The sequence below is a fragment of the Ochotona princeps genome, chromosome 21, assembly GCF_030435755.1.
Source record: "Ochotona princeps isolate mOchPri1 chromosome 21, mOchPri1.hap1, whole genome shotgun sequence".
Lineage (NCBI taxonomy): Eukaryota > Metazoa > Chordata > Mammalia > Lagomorpha > Ochotonidae > Ochotona > Ochotona princeps.
The window spans coordinates 24,651,368-24,672,605 of record NC_080852.1 but is presented as its reverse complement, the minus strand read 5'-3'; the positions used below and the strand labels follow the sequence as shown (position 1 = coordinate 24,672,605).

Here is a 21,238-nt window from a genome sequence, read left to right as displayed (position 1 = left end):
ACTGGCTGGGACTGGCAAGAGGTGGATGCCCAGCCTCTCCTGTCCCCTGCTGGCCTCCTGAGCCCCAGATCTGCTCCCAGGCTTGCTTTGGGGTGGGAGACAGGACCCACCCATGCCCAGGGCATCCCCAGTACCCTATCACCTTTGGGTCTAGACCCTTCTAAAGACCCTAGGGTGACTGTGTCAGTGGTGGGGTCTCCCTGGAGCTTCCATGCCCTACACACCCACAATTCTGCAGCATTCATATCCTCTGCCCTGAGTTCTGCCTGAGGGGAAGAGGAGCCATGGATGATGGAGGGGAATAAAGTCAGGGGTGAGAGCAAGGGGCAGAACTTGGGCTGAGGGTAAGGGGACCCTCATTCCCCTGTTCCCCCACCGTTCCCACAGAGTGCCCTGCCCTCAGCATCTGAGGCCCTGGGCACTCAGAAGTTTCCCAGCTGGTGTTGAAGTTGCAGTGCCCAGGAATCCACAGATTTCTGCAGCCATGCATCCTGAGCATGGTCGGAGAAGCATCCGGGCTGCACAGGGAGGGCAGGAGTGGCCCTGGCCACAGAGCACTGCTTTGCCCCGTGTCTTCCTGGGACCTGCCATGCCTTCTTGGGCTCCAGTCTGCTGACTTAGCCCCCACCTCATCCTGAGAAGGAAAATGGCTTCATCCCTCAGGGTCTCCTGGTCACCTGTCCCCATCCCCATCTCCCCAGACATTAGGGCGCCTCCTCTTTGGGCACCCTGACGTGGAAGTGGGCAAAGGGCTGCTCAGAGAGGCTGCAGCTCCTGCTCCCTCCTCCCAGGGCCACAGAGCAGTCAGCACAGTGGTCACAAGGTCCTGGGAGCTGGGTAGGGCAGAGCTCCTCTGCCTCAGTTTCCCTGGGGGAGATGTGTCACCTCAGAGTCAGGCTGGGGCCAATACTAGCTGGAGTTGGGGCTGGCATGTGGCCACCAGTTGTGAGCCCAAGGTCTGCACTCTCCTAGGTCTGTCAGCCCATCCTGTCCCAGTTCAACCAGGACCCCTGCTGGGGGAGGGAGCAGGAGGCGGCAAAGACTGAAACTCCCATCTCTACTATCAACTTGGGTGAGCTCTGTGAGACCTTGTGCTCTGTCTGGACCTTAGTTTCCCATTTTAAGGAGACATGTAAGGCTTTCTACAAGCCCCCCACTTTGCTGGCCACAAGTAGGAACAGACACTAAGGTTCGCTGGACCTACACGTCAATGGGCCCAGCCACATGCACTGGATGCCACCTTGTGGACAAGTGCTGAATGGCAGGAGGCTCACCTAGACCCCAGCAAACAGGAAGACAGCTACACCCAGGCAGTCCCTTGGGGCCCTTGGGAGATGCTCCGGTGATCGCTGCTGATTGAGGAAATCTAGGGAGGCTTCATGGAGAGAGCACATCTAGAGAAAGGGCAACAGAGTCCAGAGGCAAAACAGGCAGAACTAGGTGCTGAGTGCAGGGAAACGCCCTGTGCCAGTACAAGTTTCTGGGCCTAGGGCTGACTCACTGTGATTTGCAGTTGGTACCCCACTGCCCAGATCCTACCCTCCTGAGACTGCTAGCCTCTCCTTCCTCCTCATCCAGCTGGGAACCACAGCCCAGCCCAGTGCTGGAGCCAGGCCCTGAGGACAAGAGCCTGGAGGCGCCATGGCCATGGCTTGCAGCTGTTTTGTCCCTACATCTCATAATATTTCCTCCCCTCCTTCCTGCCTCACCACCATCCCTGTCAGCACCTGCAAGTGGTGACCTGTCTTGCTTGTTGGAACCCTCTCCTGACAAGTGGCTGGGGGGGATGGCGGGCATCTGCCTCCATCCACACTTCCTCCTGTTCTGCCAGGCTCCTGGGTCCTTGCCCCTCCCATGGCTAACATCCAGGGAGCAGCCGGCCACAGGTGTGGTCTCCGCCAGGCTCCCAGTGCTGGAGGGACAGCATGCAAGCCAATGACTGAGTAGGACCATTGCTGCTGACCTGCCGGCCTGATGTCTTATGGTTTGTTCCAGTATGGATATTTGGGGAACCAAGGTGAAGTGCCAGGTCCTGTTTCTTCAGGTCTGGAATTTCAACACATGAAAACCACTCGATGAGCAAAGCGATTTCCACTTCCTGCCACCCATCATGGAGTTACTGCCACCACAGGCTCCAGGGAAGCGGCAGTTTGGCCAAAGCTGGGAGGGTTCCTTTCTCACCTCTCACTTCCTCCCCTTGGCAAGTGCTTTCCACTTTGGCTCCAATACATACCCTCAGCCTATGCGCCCCAAGATGTGAGACCTTCCCCCCATCTCTGGAGGGCTGCCTGACTCCCCCTACTCTTCCTGCTCTCTGCAACCCTGGGGTATCTCCCCCCTCAGACACTGTATTGCGCAGTCTCACTCTGGCCACCTCCTCCCGCACCAGGACTGCCTTCCTGCCCCTTGGCCCCTCTGAGCTTTCTCTTGCCCTGTTGTGGTCTTCTCCAGGCCTCACTCAGTGTTGCCAACTTTGGCAAGTCCACCCAGCCTATTTATGGGTAACCACAACTCTGGTCTCTACTCTAACCCCACACTGATGTCCACTGTGCTTGCTCCCCTCTCAGTATCCCTGAGTTGACTGGGCTTTGCTCTGATGTGTTCCAGCATCCAGTCTCTGTTCAGGCTTGTGGTAGGTTTGTGAGCAGAAGATTACTGCCCCAGCTGGGGGCTGTCCATGGGGCCCTTTCTCTTCTCCTGGTTGCCAGCTGTCATCAGTGGGCACTATGGGTGCCTTGAATGGCGACCCAGGGCAGACCTGAGTGTTCCTGGGGCTTCTTGAGCCATCGGGTTACTCCTGCCAGCTCCAGCCCCTGCCAGAAGTGTCTGCAGAATTCCAAGAGTGTCTCTGGAATGCCAGGCCTGCGTGGGGAATGCCTGGGCGGAGGCGCAGATGCAGAGGCCGGGGGACGCCGGGGATAGTAGGGACAGCTGTGGGCCTTGTGGCAGCTGCCCCTCTTGCAAATGCCAACACCTCTGCTTTCCTGCAGCCCCCTCCAAGGCGAGTGTCACTGTGCTGGCTGTCACCCTGGCCCAGACACCTCCACTGAGCTTAGAATCAACTGGTTGGGGAGGGAGGTTGGGTGGCTGGTGGCTGGTGGCCAGCCTGGGGGAGTCCCAGGAGCTAGCAGCTGTGTTGGGATGGGCCATCCCTCAGAGCCCTGGACTGGAAACAAAGCAGTTCCTCTCTTCAGACTCACAGGGAGACCTACTCAGGGGGAGAGGAAACAGGGCCAACATGATGGCAATGCCCCTGGGAGCTGCTGTCATCATAGACCAGGGGATGGCTTTACCACAGGCTGCTGGGGCTTCTGTGCCCAGGGGCACACAGGTTCCAGCCGGGCTCTGCACTCATGGCTCTGCCCACTGCCTGGCCACAGCCATGACCCAGAAGCTGGTGAAAATGCATCACTTCCGCTGTGGAAAGCAGCAGGCAGGGCATGGAGCATGTTGGCAGTCCCCCAGCTTATCCACACCTCCTGCCTAATCCAGATACATGGCTCTGCAGCCAGCAGACACGGAGCAAGAACAGGGCCTGACAAGAGTGTACCAGGCCATGCATTGGGATGGAGGCGCTTGTGTAGTGAGAGCCAGACAGAGGCCCTGGGGGAAAAGGATTTTATTCACACCACTGGATGGGAGTCCGGGGACAGGGGCCCCACCCCAAGGCCACCTTCAGGTGTGGCTGGAGCTGGCACGGGCATGGGCAGTCCCGGGTGCAGCTCTGGTCTATTCCACACCCTTCATGAATTCCAGGAACTCTGTGGAGAGAGGACCAGATGGGAGTGTGAAAAGAGGGGTCCAGCGGAGCACAGGCAATAGGGCTCCGGCCTCTTGCCCCTCACCATCGTAGTCGATGCGGCCATCGTTGTTCTTGTCGCCATCCTTCATCAGCTCCTCAATGTCATCTTCCGTGATGGTCTCGCCCGTGGCTTGCAGCATGATCTTCAGCTCATCCAGGTCAATGTAGCCATCAGCGTTTCTGCAGGGAGCCCAGAGTGGGACTGTGGGGAGGGCCAGAGGCAAGTCCCCCCCCCACACACATATACTGCAACCCCCAGGAGGCAGCATGGGGAGGCACTGGGAGAAGGGGCATCCTTTTGCTCCCATGGCCCTTGGGTCAGGGTCAGAGGTTAAGGGTAGCGCGCTTACTTGTCAAACATGCGGAAGAGGTCAGACAGCTCTTCCTCGGATTTTCCTTTGCTGTCATCCTTCATGCACCTGACCATCATGACCAGGAACTCATCGAAGTCCACCGTGCCGCTGCCTGCAGTGTGGGTGGCACAGCAGTAAGCCAGCAGCTTGCACCCGGGCAGTCCCCATGTTCTCCCCATATCCTCACACCGCCTCTGGTCCACATGCCCCCATTGGATGGACAAGATGCCTGAACCTCAGAAGGGCCATGGGATAGGTGGGCATAGGCTCACCATCCTCGTCCACCTCGTCGATCATCTCCTGCAGCTCCTCAGGTGTGGGGTTCTGGCCCAGCATCCTCATCACCTTGCCCAGCTCCTTGGTGCTGATGCAGCCATCTTCAGCACCCAGCACAAAGATGTCAAAGGCGGCCTTGAACTCTGTCAACATAGGAGACCCAGGGAGTTGGGGGGAGAGGACAATGGCTGTGGCTTAGCCGGCCAGATCCCTGAAGACCCAACCAGGGCAACCCTAGCTTCTCTACTCCCCTCACCTGGCCCTGATGTCCCCCAACCCTGGTGTGCAGTAGGGGGCACTCACCATTTTTCTGCTCTTCTGTCAGCTGTTCTACCTAGGGAAGAAGGATCCAAGTACATGAACCCCAGCCTCAGCTGCTGTCGAGGAAAGCAACCCATTCCCCAAGGCTTTGTAAGGCTGATGCTCCAAGTCACTCCTGGGTCACAGAGCAGAGGCCTCAGCCCTCCCTCTGTGTCCCAAAGCCCTGAGGTGATGCAGCTGAGGCCAGGATTGGAGCCAGGATGACAGGTGGGCACCTCATCCAGGGCCAAGGTGACCTGGGGTAACAATAGTCAGTGGCTACTCCGTGTCCTCACAGCCTTCCCTAATGAAACCCAAGCTGCATGGCCTGAGGGACAGCTGTCCCCCAGGTTTGGACAATAAAAACCAGGGGAGGGGGTGGGTGAAGCCACCCACTGTAATCCGATGAGGGTGACCAGTGGGCTATTTTTAAAGGGGGACAAAGTTAAACCTGGTGATTGTTCTGGGCCTGAGGCATGCAGGGGGTGGGGCTGCGTTATCTGGCCCCCTGGCCCACGGCTGCCTGCCGCCTTCGGAGCCAAAATTAGTCTCTGGCCCCGCCAGGCCTTGTATGGGCACTGGGCTGAGGGCTGTCCCACCCCAGCTCAATAGACTCCTGCGGGTGGCAGGGGGCAGGGGGTGCCCCCAGAGCTAGCTGTAGCCCTTCCCTGCCCATCAGTGGGGCCACATTCAAGGGGCTAAGGGAGCGTGCCCCTGGGAACAGCTCCTATACTCCCATGTGCTTATCCCTTGGGTGGGGGGGGGTCACTGCACTCTCCCTCCCATGGGACAGCTTTGGAAGCTCCTGGGTGACCCCAATATACTGCAGGGACTTGAGGGGATCCCTCCCTAGCCCTCACTCCCTCACCCTCATCTGCTAAGCCACTGAGCTTACCCATGGGGCTAGGACCCCAGTTCTGGGTTCCTTTCCTCCCCATCTCAGTCTCTCTCTCACCCACACCAAAGCCTTCCCTGCCTTAAACTTCAAAGCCCCTTTGCCAGGTGGAGGTTCATGTCCTGCAACCTCCTCAAGTCAGTTGGGAAGTGGGAACAGGTGGGGCATGGCAAATGTGTGCTCAACAGAGCCCGGATGTGACGGACAGGGAATGCCTGGCACAGGAGGCAGTCACAGAGATTTGGAGAGGCAATACCAGGGGAGCAGAGACCAGAGATATAAGGTAGAGGTGGGGCTGAGGGATAGGGAACGTGATGCCCAGGGTTCTGACTCGCTCACTGCCCCCTTGCCAGTTCCTCTCCAGACTTCCCACCCTCCTTTCCCCCGAATGCCAGACCCACCATGCCTTTGAAGGCACACATTTCTCTGGGCTCTCTCCTGGGTCCCCACCACCTTCGCCAGGGGTGTCCCTGGTCCCCATTCTATGCTGACTGAATCCCCAGCAATCTCACCCCTCCCACCCCAGCCCTGCCCAGTCTGGTCCCTCACCGCGGCCTTGTAGATGTCATCCATGCTTGCAGTTGACGGTCAGCTGCTGGGCTTGCCAGCAGCCCTGGGCCTCAGCTTAAATAGCCCTGCCTCAGCCATCTCACTCCCCGTCAGCCCAGCCCACCAGCATCCTCCGCCCCCTCCCTGTCCTGGTGATCTCACAGTCATAGTCCCTGTGTCCTCTGCCTGGGACAGGCGGCAGAAAGAAGACAACAAGGAGAAGCCCGGCCCGAGACTCTCCAATGAAGGGTTTTTTTTTTTTAATATTTATTTTTATTTGAAAGGCAAAAACAACAGAGAAAGAAGAGGACAGGAAGAGATAAAAAGACCTTCCATTGGCTGATACACTCCCCCAAATGGGTACAGCAGGCAGGTCTGGGCTAGCGTGAACCCAGCAGCCAGGAACTCCAACACAGGGTCCCACATGAGTGGCAGGGGTCCGAGTCCTTAGGCCAGCATCTGCTGCCTTCCCAGGTGTGTCAGCCAGAAGCCAGATTGGAAGGAGTTCAGTTGAGACTCCAGTCCCAGCATCATGAGCTGTGGCTTAGCCTACTGTGCCACAGTGCCAGCCCCTGGAAAGGTCTCTGAGTAAATGAACGCTTGAGCCCAGGAGGGGATGAGATCTGCACCATGGTGCATGGCAGCCAGGCCCCTCATGCAGTGGCTCCAGCCCCCAGGATGTAAACCACTGCTTCCACTTTCCATGGGAAAGTGGCCCAGGTTTGGGGGGCCTGGCAGCCCCTGTCTCAAACTCCATCTCTCTGGAGTGGGGAGCAAGGAGAACAGGGGGTAGGTACCAAGAGAAGCCTGAAATGGCAAGCTCAAGGAACAGGGCCTGGGGACGGTGAAGGGGTCCGTGCTCCGGCCCACTTCAGGACGGACAGCTCTTCGGCCAGTGAGACCGTGGGCCAGGCCTTCCAGCTTTCCAAGGGATGACACTGCTGTGCTGCACTTGCCACCCCCAGAAGTGTCCCAGTGCCTATCAGTGCCGGTTTCTCCTCTTCCCTGCAGCTGGCCTCGCAGACTCAGGCTTTCCTTGCTCCTAGTAGCACTGACCGCCCCCCCCGCCTGGGGCCAGGACCAGCTTGTGTTCCCCGTTCTTTTTTACGCTCTGGCAGGATGCCATCTGGGGGTGTCCTGTACTGTGGACACCCGGGCGGCTCCCCTTTGCCACCTGCCAAGGCCCTTCCCCACGGCGCCCCCTCTGGATAAACTCCCTAACTTGTGCACCACTGCGTGCTGAGCCCACTCAATTCTCCAGCGGCCGCCAAGGGCCTGGAGAAATTGAGGATCGACTCTGCCTGAGCCCTGAGCCCAGGGCTTAGTCGACCCCGCCCCTGCCAGGCAGGGAACCGCACCCAGGGGGAGGAAGAAACCGAGCTAAACAGAGCAGCGGCTTTCCAGAAGGCACCGAGCCTCTGTCGTCCTCCCTCCTCCAGGGCCAAGAGGAGCGGCTCGGCACTCACACAGACCATCTGAGCTTCTTGTTGGGGTGTAGGACAAGGAGGTACTCCACCACCCTCGGGCTGCGCATGCGCGCCGTCCGCAGCGCCTGTCCATCACGCCAGAGGGGCGGGCCGGAGGCTGAGGCGGCGGCGGGGCAAGATGGCGGCGCTGCGCGCGGCGGGGGCGGGGGGCGGTGGGGGCCGGGGGGCGGTGGGACGCTGAGCCCGCCCCCTGCTGCTGCCAGTCTGCGCCGGGCGGCCGAACCCCGAACATGGCGGCGGCGGCGGCAGCAGGCGGCTTCGGGCCCGAGCGGGAGGCCGAGCCGGCCAAGGAAGCGCGCGTCGTGGGCTCCGAGCTCGTGGATACGTACACGGTGTGTGCTGGGGGCGCGGACACCCTCAGTGGGGGTGGGTGGCAGCCGGTATCTGGGTCTTGAGGAGGGGGTGGAGGGGCGTACGACCTAGTGGAGAGGGGTTTGGGGTGGGAAAATTAGGGGAAGGGATCTGGGTTTTGCAGGCCCACCAGAAGGGTCCCAGATGGGTTGCGGGAAAGGGGTATGCGACCACCATAGAAGACTTGGGTTTGAGAAGGAGCGGGGGCTCTTTTAAAGGATGCTCTTTGCCCCCCTTAGACCCTCCAGGCTGGCGGGGTGTGTGGGGGGGATATAAGTGCTGGAGAGGAGGGGCTTAGGGAGAATCGGTGATGGATGCCGTGGTGGGGGAGCAAGGACCAGGGCCCCTACGGGCCGTGAGGGAGAGGGGCGGGGCTTGTTGGGGGGTGCCCTGGGATGGAGGCAGAGATGTGAAAGAGCGACTTGGGGTTTGCGGGTGGGGGGCGGGTTCTGGTGGTCTGGTGGAGAGGAGAGCCGCGGAGGGGAGGGGCGCTCTCAGGCCTGTTGCACCGGCTCTAGAAACCCTAGGCTACTCGATGTGGCGCTTTGGGGTCAGGTGGGGGCAGGCAGCAGGTCCTGGCAACTACCCCTAAATCACAGGGGAGACAGCACAGAAAGGGGGACTCATTTCGGACCGTGAAGTAGTACGAAGCCAGACTGCAGGCGTGGGCTGCCAGGCTGAGAGGGACCCTGGGGTCGGGGTGCAGTGAGCCTTCCAGGAACTTCCCAGCTTCTCATCCTTTGTCCCTGGAGGGCAGGGGGAGGGTGCTTTGACCCTACCTGTGCCCCACTCTGGGCTGACCTTTTAAGCCCCTCCTGCTGGTGGCCTTTCTGGCTCTTTCTCCTCTGATGGGGAGGGAGGGGTTGTGGTGGAGAGAGCCACAGGGGAAATGGCTGCTCCTTGTTCCCTCCCTGCCTCCCTGCTGGCCACAGAGGGGCTCAGAGGTGCTTCCAGGCAAGTCCCTCAGGTCTGGGCCACCAGAAGCAGGTGGTGGTATCCACATAGGGAGGGGAAAGGGAGGAGGAGATCCCAGCCGACCCATCATGCTGGGTCCCTGGGTGTGCCTGGTTGGTCAGTCACGGTAGGGTGGGTAGGGTGATGACTCCCCGCTGGCCACCTGTCAGGCCCCATTCACGGCCCTTGCTGTGCATTTCCCTCCTGGAGTCTTCACTGGCATTTAACACATTTAACACAGGAAAAGTGAGGTGCAGAACTTAGGCTGGTGATCATTTATGTTTAGTGACACATATGCCACAGAACCAGGATTTGAACTTGGGTCTTGCCTATTTGGAAATTCACATGCATTGCCTCCTGTTTGGGCTCTGTTGCCTCTCCTCCCCCATCTCTCCCATAAACTTCCTGGGACCTTGATTTCCACCTCAGCAGCTGAAATCACTGCCATGAACCAGCGGAAAGGGCTGGGGAGGGGTTTGTTTCTAGGATGGAGACAGGGAACCTGGAGACAGGTGCACAGCAGAGGGACAGCTCCTGCAGGACCTGGCCCTTCTCTGCCTGTAGGGAAGCGGTGGCCTTAGGGTTTGCACTACCTGGAGGCAAGAGGTAAACCAGATGGGCAGCCTGTTCTAGAATCACCTTTCCCAGTAGTTAGGGGTGGGGAAGCCACAGGCTCGTGTATGGGCTTCCCAGCCTCTAGCAGATAGAGGAGGACTGCCCCCCTGGTTACCTCCCCACCCAGCTCAGCAAAAGCCCTCCAGAAGCTGGTGGACAAGGATGGGCTGATTTGGGCCCTTTGGGAGCAGGGAGTGTTCTGAAGTCACTGCTCCGGGAGAGTGACTCCCTGGGGCTGGCTCCCCTCACCACTTGGGCTGTCGGCTTCCCCTTTTAGGTTTACATCATCCAGGTCACAGATGGCGGCCATGAGTGGACAGTCAAGCACCGCTACAGTGATTTCCATGAGCTGCATGAAAAGGTAACAGAGGACCGGTAGAGTTGTCTCAGAGGGAGACTCTTGGGCTGGGTCCCTGTTGGGCTACCTGTTAGCTTTAAGGCGAAATAGGCTCATTTTGGTAAGCTAGCCTATTAATGTAATTATGAAGGAACTAGTGGTCCGTAGGAGTTGAGCCCAAGCGCAAGACCATCTGCAGGGAGTGTATTTGAGTTTCACTTTTTAAGATTTCCAGTCCTGGGAGGGTGTTGCAGGGAAAACCACCACCTGTAGCACCAGCATCCCAAGTAAGAGCCAGTACAAGTCCCAGCTGCCTGGGAAGGCGGCAGAGGATGGCTCAAGTGCCTGGTCCCTGCACCCACATGGGAGACCCTGGTGAAGCTCCTGGTTTGGGCTAGGCTCAGCCATCTATTGTGGCCACTTAGAGAGTGAACCTAAATGCCTCTTGCTCTCTTCTGTAACTCTGCTTTTCAAAGAAATAAAGTAAGTAAGTCTTTAAAAAATTGTCAGTCCTAGATGAGACAGGGATAAGTTTATTAAATTTGTTCCACTTAATAGCAGGTGCACAGCCTGCCCTTTCAGATCTGGCTGGGCTTGCGTTTCTGCTTCGGGGAGGGAGGCTTTCCTTGGGTTTTTGGCCATGTGTTTCAGAGACAGGCATGCTCCCTGATTGGTTTTCATTCCAATTTGGAGATAACAGCAGTTCTAGGGGCTCAGAGGTATAACTTCTGAAGGGCTCCACAGTCCCCAAGTGGAGTTTCTCATCTAGGCTTCTTGATGTTTCTGACACCTTGTGGTTTGAAGAGGCCAGAACCTGGGTGTGCTAGTTGGGCCCCTATTCCTGGCACTGCCACCAGGAAGGCTGTGGAAGCCCTGATAAGTGCACCTCGGGCAGACTCTTGGTGTCTGGTTGACTGGCTTGTGTTTTCTTACAGCTTGTCACCGAGAGAAAGATTGATAAAAACCTACTTCCGCCCAAGAAAATCATTGGGAAAAACTCCCGCAGCCTGGTGGAGAAGAGGGAGAAGGATCTGGAGGTGTACCTGCAGACACTGCTGGCTGCCTTCCCTGGTGTAGCCCCCAGAGTGCTGGCCCACTTTCTGCATTTTCACTTCTACGTGAGTTCCCCTCAGGGTTCACCTGTGCCAGAGCCCTGGACCGCAAAACTGTGGGCCTCAGCATTGAGGGGAGGTGGCCGGCGTGAGACGGTGAGGCTGGAGGACAGGGGAGCCTCGCCCTGCTTAGGCATAGAGTGTGGGCAGAGGCAATGCATATGGACAAGTTTGCCTTAAATTAGACTGACGGTGGCCTTGAAGAAAGGGTCTATGGCTACGTGAGTTAGCGTGGTTTTTATCCACGTGTGAGGATGGAGCAGGAGCAGCTGACGGCTGGCAAGAACCATTGTTATGTTTTTGGTTCATGGTTCAAGACAAGCTAAGAGATCAATTTGTGATGGCAGAGCATTGCCACTTTGGGGCATGTCTGGGTGCTGATGCTGGGGTGGGGGTACACCTTCATCTGATGGCAGACTGGCTGGCAGTGCAACCCTACTCTGCCTCTGTAAAGCAGAACATTGGGGTGGCTGTTGACAGAAGGAGTGGCAGGTTACAGAAAGAGCAGTATTGGGCCCGGCGGCGTGGCCTAGCGGCTAGAGTCCTCACCTTGAACGCCCCGGGATCCCATATGGGCGCCGGTTCAAGGCGAGGACTTTAGCCACTAGGCCACGCCGCCGGGCCCTGATTTCATTTTTTAAAGGCTGCAGTTTATCTGGCTATAAAAGTTTGTATGTCGAATTCTAGAAAATTCTACACCAAAATTATAGGAATGGGTAGGATTGTGGCACAGGGATTGAATCACCTCTTGAGATACCTCGTCCTTACAGGATTACTGGTTTGAGTCCTGGCTGCTCCACGGATATTCCAGTTCCCTGCTAATGCATCCTGGAAAGTAACAAATGCTGGCTTGAGTGCCCAAGAAAATGTGGGAAACCCAGGTGGAGTGCCAGGTTCCTGGCTGCTTCCCATCCCAGCCCTGGCTGTCGGGGGCGTTTAGGAGTGAACCAGCAGTTGAAAGATCATTCTCATTCTACCTTTGAAGTAGATGAGAAGAAAAAAAAAATTTTTTTTTAAGATTTATTTGTTTTTTATTGCAAAGTCAGATATACGGAGAGGAAGATCTTCCTCCAATGATTCACTCCCCAAGTGACCACAATGGCCGGAGCTGAGCTGATCCAAAGCCAGGAGCCAGGAGCTTCTTCCAGGTCTCCTACGCGGGTGCAGGGTCCCAAAACATTGGGACGTCCTTGATTGCTTTCTCAGGCCACAAGCTGAGAGCTGGATGGGAAGTGGAGCTGCCGGGGTTAGAACCAGTGCCCATATGGGATCCCGGCGCATTCAAGATGAGGACTTTAGCTGCCAGGCCATCGCGCCGGGCCCTAGAAGAAAAAAATTTTAAAGTGGTAGGAGCAGTTTTCAGGTAGTTCATATTTAATTTGTTTTGCCTTTCTGTGATGAGGACAGTGAAGAATCCACCCCCTTTTCAGTCTTACGTTTCAGGAAGGGACTTGTGAATTATGATCTTAAGCCATGTTTAAAATTCAGCTCTCTGAAAGTCAGTTGAGAATGAGCAACTGAGCCTTTTTGGTGTGCTAAACAGAGCTTGGAAATTGGGTAGCAGTGCCAGCCTTGGAGAGGAAAGGGTGGCATTTATAGGTGGGATCTATATATTTGTTGTGGATTTTATGTAACTTGCTAGGAATGTCTGGTTAGCACTTTATGGTTATAAACTTCTAAATGTTTCTTTTTTTATGGGAGAAAATTTGCATTTATTATATGATAAAATACTAGTTAATTTTTAAGAACTGCTGTAACTGAAGAAGGCTTTGATTAGCTGTTTAAGAGTGAAACTTGATAGACAATCCTTTGGAAATAAAATTTATTATTTTAAACTAGTGCCTTTTGGGGGTGGGGATGTGGGTGGGAAGAGTGGTCGGCAGCTGCCCCCGGTGTGCCCACCCTGCTGACTTTCTTTGAAGCAGGCCTGTGTGTGAGCTGGGCCTGTGGCCCCTCTGGATTGGCAGTTCTGGTTTGAGGCATACTCTACTCCTTGGAGCAGTCAGCATGCTTGAAGTGTCTTACCAGACGAAGGCTCAGGCTCTAGAACTCCAGGGATTTTAAGAAAATAAAGCACCCATCAGTGGACTGAGCCAGGGATCCTCAGCTGTGGTGGGGTGACGCTTTGGGTGGTTCGTTGCTGAGAGGGACTGGGCCCACATCACACAGCAGCACTTGCCCACCCCGTCGTAGCAGCACAGGCATCTGCAGGCATAGCTCGGGCCAGCTGTGCTGCTGGAGCACAGTCACTCTGGGGAAGAACCCCTGACTTAGTGTGAACCTCATGAGTGTGAAAAAGCAGGCCCTGGACGTGGCCCGGCCTGTTTTGCAGGCTGCGAGGGCTCTGTGGGATGCTTTTCTTCACCTTTGTGCCTGCAGCGCCATTTTGGGAATTGTTCCCAGTGTGCCCCATCTGTTGTATTGCTGGTGTTGAACAGGAAGGACACAAAAAAACCCTAATTGGCAGCAGGATGGGGGCTTTAAAAATTGAGATACTGTAATTAAATCCTGCACAGTAAAATCCATTGTGGTAGAGTGTGCCGTTCAGGGTTGGCGTTTGGGTGGTAGGGCATCCCTGCCAGAGCTCCTGGGTTCGAGTCCTGCCTCTCTCCCAACTGATTCTAGGGCACACCCCAGGAGATGGCAGGGGACAGCTCCAGGATTCTCACCAGGATTTTCATGTGGCCAACCCTGCTTGAGTTCTGGTCTTCTGGCCTGGCCCATCCTCAGCTCTTGCCGGCAGTGGAGGAGTGAGCCAGCAAATGGAAATCTCTGTTTCTGTTTCTTATTTTTACCACTCTGCATTTCAAAAAACTAAAAATTCATAAATTAAAAAACTTTTAAAAATAACCAAGGAATGTGTACAGTCCAGTAGCTTCAGTGTGCTACAAGACCTGAATTCCAGAACGCATATCACCCCAGAAGAACCCAGCACTGCTTGGGTGTCTCTGCCCTGCCCCCCGGCCTCCTGCTCCCTAGTGGTCACAAGCCTACTTTCCATCATGTTTGGACTTGTCCGTTGGTATGCACTACCACGTGGCCTTCTTCTACTTTTTGTTTACTTATTTATTTTTACTAGAAAGGCAGATTTACAGAGAGAAGGAGAGACTGAGAGAAAGATATTCTGCCTGCTGGTTCACTCTCCAAAGGGCCACAGTGGCTGAAGCTGAGCCGATCCAAAGCCACAGACCAGAAGTTTCTTCTGGGTCTCCCATGCAGGTACAGGGTCCAAGGACTTAGACCAACCTCCACTGCTTTCCTGGCCACAAGCAGGGAAGTGGAGTAGCCTGGACACGAACCAGCATCCATAGGGGATGCCAGTGCTGGCACATGGAGGATTAGCCAGTTTAGCTATCACACAGGTCCCAACGATATGGCCATCTTAACTGACCTCTTCATCGACTGTTTGGTTGCCAAGGTCCATTGATGTGAGCACAGTCTCTTACTGAGTGGTTCTGTGTTGTGTGGACCTGCCATGCAGTAGGCTGCTCGTAGCTGCAGTGTGAGTTCCTCACAGTGAGAAAGGGTGGCGAGATTTCAGTCGAGCATCCTGAGGAGTGTGAGGAAATCCTGCATGTCCTGCCCGACCAGGACATGCATCAGGCGCTGTCAGCGCATCCACGTGCGTAGGTGTCACTTAGTCCTTGTGGTTCCGTCGTTGCTGGTCTTGGCACTTGTGTCAGCCCTGTGTTGATGATGCTGGCTTCAGACTGACATGCAGTAATACGGGCAATCCGTGTGCCCCAGAGAAGCCAGCAGACCCCTCCAGTGGAAGGGGAGTATCATGAAGTGGAAGATCATGGTCACCTAGCTTCTTTTTTTTTTTTGAGAGACAGAATTCTCTTCTGATTCATTCTCCAAATGCCTAGAACAGCTGGGACTGGGCCAGGTCCAAGTCAGGGGTCTGTGTGGTAGCATAGCCAGTCATGCCACTACCTGTGCTGCTGGCATCCTATATGAGCCTGTGAGCGACTGGTTCGAATCCTGGCTGCTCCGCTTCTGTTCCAGCTCCCTGATAATGTGGCTAGGAAAGCAGCAGAGGATGGCTCAAGTATTTGGGTCACTGCACCCTTATGAGAAACCCAGATGAAATGCCAAGCTTCTAGCTTTGGCCTGGCCTAGCCCTGACCATTGAGGCCATCAAGATGGAAGAATTCGGGCCTGGCGCCGTGGCCTAGCAGCTAAAGTCCTCACCTTGAACGCACTGGGATCCCATATGGGATATGGGTTCTAATCCCGGCAGCTCCACTTCCCATCCAGCTCTCAGCTTGTGGCCTGGGAAAGCAGTCGAGGACGGCCCAAAGATTTGGGACCCTGCATCCGTGTGGGAGACCCGGAAGAGGTTCCTGGTTCCCGGCTTCGGATCGGCACAGCACTGGCCATTGCACTCACTTGGGGAGTGAATCATTGGACAGAAGATCTTCCTCTCTGTCTCTCCTCTCTGTATGTATATCTGACTTTGTAATAAAAATAAATAAATCTTTTTTAAAAATGAGCAAAGCAGAAAATAAATAAATAAATAAAATCTTAGGTGCAAAGAGCCCAATCCAGATTTCCCATGTGGGTGGCAAGGAACCAAGTACTTGAACTGTCATCTGCTGCCTCCTAGGCGTGTTATCAAGAAGCTAATCAGAGCAGCCAGATCCAACCAGCACTCCCGTGTAAGATGCAGATGTCCCACGTGGCGGTTTAACCCAGTGTGTAACTTTCATTACAGTCTGGTGCTACCAGTTCACCAGTTCATCATTAGTTGCAACCTCTCCCTGTGCCACCTGCGTACATGAAGCTTTACTGTGGGTGTGTTTTCATAACGGAAAACATAGGCTGTGTCGTCAGTCAGTGCTAGGCACCGTTAGGCACCCATGGGGTCTTGGGACATATGCTCTGGGGATGAGGGAGACTACTGCACCCCATCATGTCTGTCTGCTCCTAGGCTGGACATCTGGCTTGTTTCCCAGTTCTGGCCATTGTGAGCAATGCTGTTAGGAATGTTCATTCCTGTTCCCTTCTTCCTTGTGGGTAGATGCCTGAAACTGTGGATGCCCTGGACCCTGTGTGTATCGTGTCCCCATACAGTCACATGGACTTTTTTTTTTTTTTTTTTGAGATTTATTGTTATTGGAAAGCCGGATATACAGAGAGGAGGAGAGACAGAGAGGAAGATCTTCCATCCGATGTTTCACTCCCCAAGTGAGCCACAACGGGCCGATGCGCGCCAATCCGAAGCCAGGAACCAGGAACCTCTTCCAGGTCTCCCACACGGGTGCAGGGTCCCAAAGGTTTGGGCCGTCCTCAACTGCTTTCCCAGGCCACAAGCAGGGAGCTGGATGGGAAGTGGAGCTGCCGGGATTAGAACCGGTGCCCATATGGGATCCCGGGGCGTTCAAGGCGAGGACTTTATTTTTTTTATTTATTTTTTTAAAGATTTATTTATTTTATTACAAAGCCAGATATACAGAGAGGAGGAGAGACAGAGAGGAAGATCTTCCATCCGATGATTCACTCCCCAAGTGAGCCGCAACGGCCGGTGCGTGCCGATCAGAAGCCGGGAACCTGGAACCTCTTCCAGGTCTCCCACGCGGGTGCAGGGTCCCAAAGCTTTAGGCCGTCCTTGACTGCTTTCCCAGGCCACAATCAGGGAGCTGGATGGGAAGTGGAGCTACCGGGATTAGAACCGGTGTCCATATGGGATCCCAGTGCGTTCAAGGCGAGGACTTTAGCCGCTAGGCTATGTTGCCGGGCCCAAGGTGAGGACTTTAGCCGCTAGGCCACGCCACTGTGGCCGAGTCACATGGACTTTTAGTGCCTCTGCCAATGTAAGGCAGCACTTGCCATGCCCCTCGGCCGGAACTGCTGCAGTTTGAGGTGTAATAGCAGAGCTACCATGAGTGTCTCTTCCTTCCTTCCTTCCTTCCTTCCCAATTTCACAAATAGAAGACTCATTGTTACCATAGATTTTGGCAACCTCAGCTATTTTGTTGTTGTTGTTGTTTTTCTTTCTTAGTAAAAGGCTTGTATCTTTTCCTTGAAAGGAAGCACTTTATAGTTTCTCTTTGGCATATCCAAGTTGCCAGCACCACCACTCTTGAACTTGGGACCATTATTCAGTAAAACAAGGTTACGTGACCACAAGCACTGTGGCGGTCGGATAACTGAGACGGCTGCTGAGTGACGGATGGGCTGCTGAGGTGATGCGTGGCGTGGACACACCTGGCAGAGCCCGAGCGTCCCCGGCTTCTCCAGCTGCTCACAGCTACATGTGGCGGAAGACCTAGGAATCATTCCATTCTGAAATTAACCATTTGATATTTTTAAACTGTGGTTGACCATAGTTAACTGAAACTGTGGAGAGTAAAACCAATGGCAAGTGGGGGAACTGCCATAGAAGTTTCTGGGGGAACTCAGGCTTGTGTTTCTGTTGGGTGACCACTCCCAAGTGGAGATTGGGTCTTTGAGTAGCCATGTCAGCTTTTATTTTTGTAAAGATTTCTTTATTTTTTTGGAAAGGCAGAGTTACAGAAAGAAGGAAAGGCAGAAAGAAAGATCTTCTAGCTACTGGTTCATTCCCTAAATGGCTACATCAGCTGGAGCTGAGCCGATCCGAAGCCAGAAGCCAGGAGTTTCTTCCACATCTCCCACATGGTACAAGGTCCTTAAGGCTTTGGGCCATCCTCCACTGCTTTCCCGGAAGTAGAGCAGTGGGACATGAACCCATTCCCCTATGATATGCTGGCGCCTTGGTTGGATGATTGGCCTACTATTCTGTGGCGCCAGCACCATGTTTGACTGTCTGAGCACCTGCTGGGTTGTTTATCAGGTTGCTGAACCATTTTACTTTCCCACAAGGGTTCTGACCAGCCCCCCATTTTTGTTAACACTTGTTCTTGTCCTTTATTGTTATGTTTTTTAAATTGTAGACTTCCTTGTGGGTGTGAAATGCTATCTCTATATGGTTTTAATTTGTGTTTCCCTAGAGACTAGTGGTATTAAGCCACTAGTCACATTTTGTGTGCTGATTGGAGAAGTAGAGTCATATCCTTTGTCCTGGTGAAGATTGGTCCGCCTGTCTTTCCCTGTTGCGTTGGGAGAGTTCTTTATTTATTCTGGGTACTGTTCTCTTACCAGAATTATGTTATGCTCATAACTCCTGCCACTCCAGCTGTCTTTCCAGACAATTTTAGATTTGGATGAAATTCAGTTTATCTTTTTTTTTTTTATCATTTGTGTTTTTGTTATTAACTAAGAAGCCATGATTCGATCCAGATTCACAAGAATTCACAGTGCTATTTTCTTCCTGGAGTTTGTTACACCTAGGTCTTGTATCCATTTGCAGTTACTTTTTGCATACCAAGTACTCCCAAGTATGTGGAGAATTGAGTGACAGGCCTGGAGTGGGTGTCTGGCCATGTGGCTCAGGCGCTGGCTTAGGGGACAGCCTCCTGTCACGGAGCTTCTGGTTCAACGCCCCGCTCTGCTTCCGATTCCAGTGTGTGCCAGTGCAGCCCCCGGGAGGTAGCAGGTTCTGCCTCAGTGACTGGCTCCCTGCTGTCCGTGTGGGCGACCTAGACTAAGTTCCCAGCTCCTGCCCTTGACCTGGTACAGCGCTGGCTGTGGTGAACATTTGGAAAGTGAATCCGAGGGTGGGAACTCTCTTTCAAATACAAGAAGGGAACATTCCTTTTGATGCAGCAGTGTTTGGAACCCGTGCTGTTTTTCATGATATGTATTTTCATAAACTTTTTGAAGATTAACTTTTTGAAGATTATGGCACAGGGTAGAATCCATCTCTGTTCTTTGACAGTGTAGATTTAAAAAAAAAAGATTTATTTATTTTTGTCACTAAGTCAGAGATATATAAAGAGAGAGAGAGGAGAGACAGGAAGATCCTCCATCTGATGATTCACTCCCCAAGCGACCGCAACGGCTAGAGCTGCATTGATCCAAAGTCAGGAGCCAAGGGCTCCTCCAGGTCTCCTACACAGGCACAGGGTCCCAAGGATTTGGGTCATCCTCAACTGTTTTCCCAGGCCACAGGCAGGGAGCTGGATCGGAAGCGGGGCCACTGGGACTAGAACCGGCCCAGGTGGGATCCCGGCGCATTCAAGGTGAGGACTTTATCTGCTAGGCCATCGTGCTGGGCCTGGCAGTGTAGATTTTAATGACCTAGATAGAAAGTCCAGCTGTGAGAGGGTGCACTGGGGCATGGGTCTGGTGCCATGCCAGTTTTCCAGATGGCCGGCTCTGGAGCCTCCCAGAGCCATGGCCTCGAGGCCAAGACTTGCCAAGGCACTGGAGTGGAATTCACAGAGAATTCTAGCATTCCACTTTGGGGCAGGCCCTCTGACAGTAGCCTGCGAGAAACACAGAGCGAGTTTCTCTCCCAGCCCTGCTGTTTCCCTGCTGTTTCCAACCAGCCGCATAACCCATCTGTTCTCTAGTTCCTCATTTGTGAGGGGCTGGGTGACACCGTGTGAGCCTGCAGGGGGCTCTGCAGGGAAGAGTTAGAGCTTGGGAGAGCTAGAGAAGCAGACCCAGGGCTCCCCACTCGCCTGCCACTCTACGCTGCACCATGGGCAGAGGTGCTTGGATCTCCAGACAGATGGCATTTATACCGGTTTCTTACTTAGAAGCCAATTGTCTGGAACCAAGATGCTTTTCAGAGTTTAAAATCAAGCTGTGACAGAGGTGTCATCATTCAGCATCCAATTTATCTCCATAATGTGTTTGTTTTTTAAAGATATTTTGTACTTATCTGAAAAGCATAGTTTTAGAGGGAGGAGAGAGACCCAAAGGGCAGAGGTCTTCCCACCTGTTGCTTCACTGCTCACGGCTGCATGGCCAGCACTGGGCCAGGCCGATGTCAGGAGCTGGGACCTCTCTCCAGATCTCCCCTATGGGTGGCGGGGGTCTCCAAGCACTTGACCATCTTGACTTCTGCTCTCCCAGGTGCATTAGTGGGGAGTTAGAGCAGAAATGGAGCAGCCAGGACTCGAACCAGTGCTCCTATTGGGTGTTGGTGTCACAGGCAGTGACATAAAAGTGCCACAATGCCAGCTCCTCCATAATTTTAGTTACAAAGTACTGAGGATTTAGGTCCAGATTTTTTCTTCAAGTTGAATCACACAGAATGTGCTTGATCCCTGCAGAAATGTCTTATCACTGACATCAATTTAGGCAGGGGCCCTCAACCCTAAGTCTTTGTGTCCGAATATGCTTGGATGTTGGCTCAGTGAGCTGTAATTGATTCCCTGGTTAGCTCAGCCTGTCGCTGGAGCATATACTGAGTAGAACGGCAGGGGAGCAGAATGGAGGGCAGACGTGGTGGTTTTGTTTATTTTTTGTTTTGTTCTGTTTTAGATTTATTTTTATTGGAAAGGCCAAGTTGCAGAGAGGAGAAACAGAGAGATTTTCCTTATATTCACTGGTTTACTCTCCAACAACCGTAATGTCTGGAGCTGAGCTGATCCGTAGCCAGGAACCACGAGCTGCTTCAGAGTCTCCCATATGGGTGCAGGGAACTGAGGCCTTGGGGCATCCCCTGCTGCTTTCCATTAATAAGGAGCTGGGTCAGCAGTGGGACAGCATCCATATGGGATGCTGGTGCTGCAGGAAAAAGCTTAGCCTGCTATGCTGTGGCACCGACCCCAAGTATGGAGATACACTGTATCTTGGGGTTCCTGGTGGATAGCAAGCCTCAGAATAGAAGTTGCAGAGCTATACCCCAACTAGTCCTTGGCCTATGAGGGCATGCCAAGTGGTGGTTGGCTGCTCCTGATGTTAGGTAATACTTGTGGAACAAGTGTTACATTGTGGTTTTTAAACATACCTTGGTGTTAGTGTCTTTTGTAAATTGACATTTTTGTTAGATTTGTTTATTTTTATTTGAAAGGCAGATTTACAGAGAAAGAAGGAGAAACAGATCGTCCATCCTCTGGTTCATTCCCCTGAGGGGTACAATGGCTAGAGCTGAGGTAATCTGAAGTCAGGAGCCTGTAGTTCTTCTGAGTCTCCCATGTGGGTGCAGGGGCTCAAGGACTTGCGCCATCTTACACTGCTTTCCCAGACACTATAGCAGGGAGCTGGATTGTCAGTGGAGCAGCTGGGTTCAAATTGGCACCAATATGGTATATACCCATTGCAATTGGAGGCTTAACCTGCTACGTCATGATTCCAGCCCCTAAATTGAAATTTTTTGTTGGAGTATAGA

At 54.0% G+C, this 21,238-nt stretch overlaps 2 protein-coding genes across 3 annotated transcripts in view; one reads left to right on the top strand and one right to left on the bottom strand.

Annotated features, from left to right (window-relative positions):
- Positions 1-3,606: 3,606 nt before the first annotated feature.
- TNNC1 (troponin C1, slow skeletal and cardiac type) lies at positions 3,607-6,297 on the bottom strand. Its single transcript, XM_004581527.3, has 6 exons — positions 6,176-6,297; positions 4,735-4,765; positions 4,428-4,574; positions 4,153-4,267; positions 3,846-3,982; positions 3,607-3,761 (listed from the first exon to the last, which is right to left on the bottom strand). Exons 1-6 carry the CDS (start codon positions 6,197-6,199, stop codon positions 3,730-3,732), a joined length of 486 nt encoding a protein of 161 aa, XP_004581584.1. The 5' UTR covers positions 6,200-6,297; the 3' UTR covers positions 3,607-3,729.
- Positions 6,298-7,770: 1,473 nt separating this feature from the next.
- NISCH (nischarin) overlaps positions 7,771-21,238 on the top strand; it is a 36,259-nt gene continuing 22,791 nt past the window's right edge. The window contains exons 1-3 of one of the 2 annotated variants that reach the window (XM_004581528.4): positions 7,771-7,994; positions 9,860-9,943; positions 10,855-11,037. In XM_004581528.4, coding sequence (XP_004581585.2) covers positions 7,893-7,994; positions 9,860-9,943; positions 10,855-11,037 — 369 coding nt within the window. In that variant the 5' untranslated portion in view covers positions 7,771-7,892. The remainder of the gene's footprint in view (positions 7,995-9,859; positions 9,944-10,854; positions 11,038-21,238) is intronic. The other variant, XM_004581529.4, reaches the window with a different exon arrangement.

What these genes read in the sequence shown, in the direction of transcription:
- TNNC1 (XM_004581527.3), bottom strand. Translation starts at nt 6,199, where the DNA reads ATGGATGACATCTACAAGGCCGCG. An exon ending in CTCTTCCGCATGTTTGACAA is followed by an intron (nt 3,983 to 4,152) that starts GTAAGCGCGCTA and finishes GGCTCCCTGCAG; the next exon opens with AAACGCTGATGGCTACATTG. An exon ending in TGGCCGCATCGACTACGATG is followed by an intron (nt 3,762 to 3,845) that starts GTGAGGGGCAAG and finishes CTCTCTCCACAG; the next exon opens with AGTTCCTGGAATTCATGAAG.